The sequence below is a fragment of the Octodon degus genome, unplaced genomic scaffold, assembly GCF_000260255.1.
Source record: "Octodon degus isolate 3935 unplaced genomic scaffold, OctDeg1.0 scaffold00075, whole genome shotgun sequence".
NCBI lineage: Eukaryota > Metazoa > Chordata > Mammalia > Rodentia > Octodontidae > Octodon > Octodon degus.
In genome coordinates this window covers 6,316,138-6,319,680 of record NW_004524651.1, presented here as the reverse complement: position 1 = coordinate 6,319,680, position 3,543 = coordinate 6,316,138, and the positions used below count along the sequence as shown (strand labels likewise).

Here is a 3,543-nt window from a genome sequence, read left to right as displayed (position 1 = left end):
TTTTTTTTTTTTTTTTTTAAATTTTGTGCAGGCTGTCACTATACAGCTTGGACTTGCAGTGATCCTCCTGTTTTTAACCTCCCCAGTGGTAGGATCACAGGCATGCCCCACCATTCCTGGAACTCGGTTGCTGGCTCACCTTGTCTGGGAGTGGTGCTGGCATGGCATGTGGTCCCAGGGATCAAATCCCTGTCTGTGTACTTGCCTAAGCAGGCGCTTAGTCCACTGAGCTGTCTTGCCGGCCCTTACATTCTTATTTGGTTAGGACCAGAGCTAATGTGGGTCTACAGCTGTATTTTTCCCTACCACTGAAGTATTGCCCTTTGGAGTGCCCTACTTGTGAGGTTTTCATTCTGGGCAGTGTGTCCCTAACTGTCCCTAGCACCACAGGAACTCCGGTGGTTGCGCCCACTGATTCTTTCATCTGACTCTTTCCCTGACTGGGTGGTGTCATAGCCTGCGTGTGTGGATCTCTGCTCAGCTGGTGACCTGAGTAGACCTGTCCAGCCCACAGAAACTCTGTACTGCCTTCCTTCTGTGTTACTCAGCCCTGCAGACCGAGGGACCCAGGCCTTGCCATACTCCTAGCTCGATCTCAACTCGAAGCCTGCTGGGTTTGCGTGGGTTTCTTTGTCTGTGTTTCCCTTTGATTCTCCTACTGAGGGACCAGTGTATTGTACTGTGTGATATTCAGAGTCCGAAAGCCTTTTTTAAAATACATTTCATACATTTTTAAAACAGCAATTTCAGGTGAAAGGGTAAGTCTGATCCTGGCTATTCTATGTTGTCTAGAGTAGAGCTCAGCTTTTATTTTTGTGATTATTGTACTTGTGTTTTTGTAAAACTATATCTGTTTACTTACGAAGAGTTTCTTTTTTAAATAATTCAAGATGTATTAAAGAAATCAAAGTTACATTTCTTTTTTCTTTTTTTTTTTTTTTTTTGTGGATCCAGGGATTGAACTCAGGCCCTTGTGCTTGCCAGGGAAGTGCTTATTCTACTGAGCCATCTCCCCAGCCCAAAGTTATATTTCTTTAAAAATGCAGTTGGGGGCCTGGCTCTAGCTCAGTTCTTTAAGTAGCTGCTTCCACAAAGCTGTCAGCCTCAGCTTATCCTAGTTCGATCCCCACAACCCTCCAGCCAGCCAAAAGTGCCCTGAAGGCATTCGAGGAGAAAAAAAAAAAAAAAATCCTTATTCCATTTAAAAAAAAAAAAAAAATGCAGTCACTAGGACTGGGGATATAGCTCAGTGGCACAAGGGCCTGCCTGGCAAATGTAAGGTCCTAAGTTTGATTTCCTCTACCAAAGGGGGAAAAAAAATTAGATTTTGAGAAAAATGTTAAGTTTAAATGTTATGGTTTTAACGTCTCTTCATAGAAACATCCAGATTATCAAATTCTTTTAGAAGCATCCAGTTGATCAAGTTCAGTTTTACATACTTTATTTGTTTACTCACGTTTTGTGGTCTTGGAGGCAGGCTGTCACTGTATAGCCCATGCTGGTCTCAAACTCATGATCCTTCCACCTGAGCCTTCTAGAGGTCCCCTGCTTGGCTATCCTGTGTGTTTCAGAGGACATATATAGTTAAAGATCATTGTGAAGTTCATTCCATTCTGCAATTAGAAAACAGCAGTTCAAAGTTATACTTGTACATTCTTTTCAATATAATATAAAATTATTTTTTCTGTAAACATTAAGAATGTTGCTTGTGGCCTAGGGTGATAGTTTAGCAGTCTAAGCACCTACCTGGCAAGCTCAAGGTCCTAAGTTCGATCCCTGATACCCCATGCTGTGCCTGCCCCAAAACGTGGCTTATGCCTATATTCCCAGCACTGGTGAGGCTGAGATAGGAGGATCACTACAAGTCTGAGCTGCATAGTGAGACCTTGTACCAAATAAATAAATTAAAAAAACAAATAACAACAACAAAAGAATGCTGTTTATAAATATGTATAAATTCAGGTATTCAAAGCACAGAAGGAACTTTCTTATTTAGAAATTTGTTCTAATACAGTAGCTACAGGCTATGCAGCCACAACTGACACTGCTCCAGTTTCTTCAGAACAAAGAAGGGGGAACGTGGAGGACCACCTGAGCAGCTGTTCTTGAAAGAAGAAGATAGTCTGCATCTTGGCTGAGCACCAGATCCCCAAACATAGATACTATCTCAGTAGCATAATGCAAATTACTTTCTCTGCATATGGCAGAGGTACATGCAGGCCACCCACCTAGCTCACTCACAGGACTCACCTACTTCCCACAATTCTCAGTCATTTCCTCCTCAAGCCACTCCTCCTCCACTGAATAAAACTGGGTGAGGCCCTGAGGCAGCCTCTTTGTTCCAGAAAGCCATCTTCATGGCTGGACTTAGGGCCCCTTGGTTCCACAATAATTATAAATATGTTTTAGTGTCTTTTTTTTCCGTCATGGGTTGCACTGGGAGTGGTAGATTGGAATTAACTTGGTAGGATTCCAATATCATATCTTTGGGATTACAAATATTAACTTCTTGGACTGAGAGGAGAACCTGGAGAGGACTCCTACAGTATTAATCTCTTTGGTAGCTACAGATGTGTCAGCCCGAAATTTACATAGATTTCCTTTCTGGTCACAAGCAAAATTTTCCAAAACTTTTGGTTTTACATTTTGCTTCTGCTCTTCACTAGGTATCTGTTTACAAGGAGTCAGAAGTACCCATGCCACATCTTGTGTATTAGGCTGACTTGAAATTGTCTCTCCACAGATTAATTAGAAGGCTACATTTATACTCAGCCACAAACAAAATCTTAGGACAATTAAAAATATATAAATTTGTTTCATAATGTTATAAGTATCAGCTGTCCTACAGTTTCCGATAAAGTCCTTATTCTCACTGAAAAAAAAAAAAAAAGGAAATTTGTTAAAATGTCAGTATCTTTTTAATATTCTTTAAATTCTTTTACAGATCAGAAAGCTGATTTTGGATGGCTCCTCACAGTTAATCCAAGAAGGCCTCAAAAGTGGTTTTCTTTATCAATTTTTTGAAAAACGGGACAAGATTGGCAAACCTATGACCTTGCCACTGGATACCTGCAATCTGTCAGGATTATGTGAAATGGCAAAGCATCTGCCTTGCCTGAATGAAATGGAACTTCAGACCCTGCAGCTGAGGGACGAGGACTCGCCTGTTGCAGAGCAGGATTTCTTTTCACGAGTCATTGAAAACAGCTCTAGCTCTTCAAAAATGATGACTTTCATGGGCCAGAAATACTTGCTGCCACCAAAAAGCAGTTTTCTTTTGTCTGATATTTCTTGTATGCAACCACTTCTGAATTGTAAGTAATTATGTTTATTATTAGAAAATTATTTTTTTTTGGTGATCTCAGAAGCTTAAACAATCTGAATTTTAAGTGGGAGCCAACATTTATGATGATAGGATAAATGATTTTCCCAGTGTAATTTTTCTAAAATTCAAAAATTTTTTTTGAATTTTTTTTTTTTTTTTTTTTAGGGAAGGGTCTCCAGGTTGTTCAGGGTCTCACTACTAGATGAGACTCTTAGTGA

The 3,543-nt window shown here is 40.2% G+C and overlaps 1 protein-coding gene across 7 annotated transcripts in view; it reads left to right on the top strand.

Annotated features, from left to right (window-relative positions):
• The window catches only part of Mettl4 (methyltransferase like 4), a 54,433-nt gene that overhangs the window by 14,827 nt on the left and 36,063 nt on the right, over nt 1-3,543 (top strand). For all 7 annotated transcript variants that reach the window (XM_023720413.1, XM_023720411.1, XM_023720410.1 and 4 more), the window contains exon 5: nt 2,945-3,314. In XM_023720413.1, the coding sequence (XP_023576181.1) occupies nt 2,945-3,314 (370 nt within the window). The remainder of the gene's footprint in view (nt 1-2,944; nt 3,315-3,543) is intronic.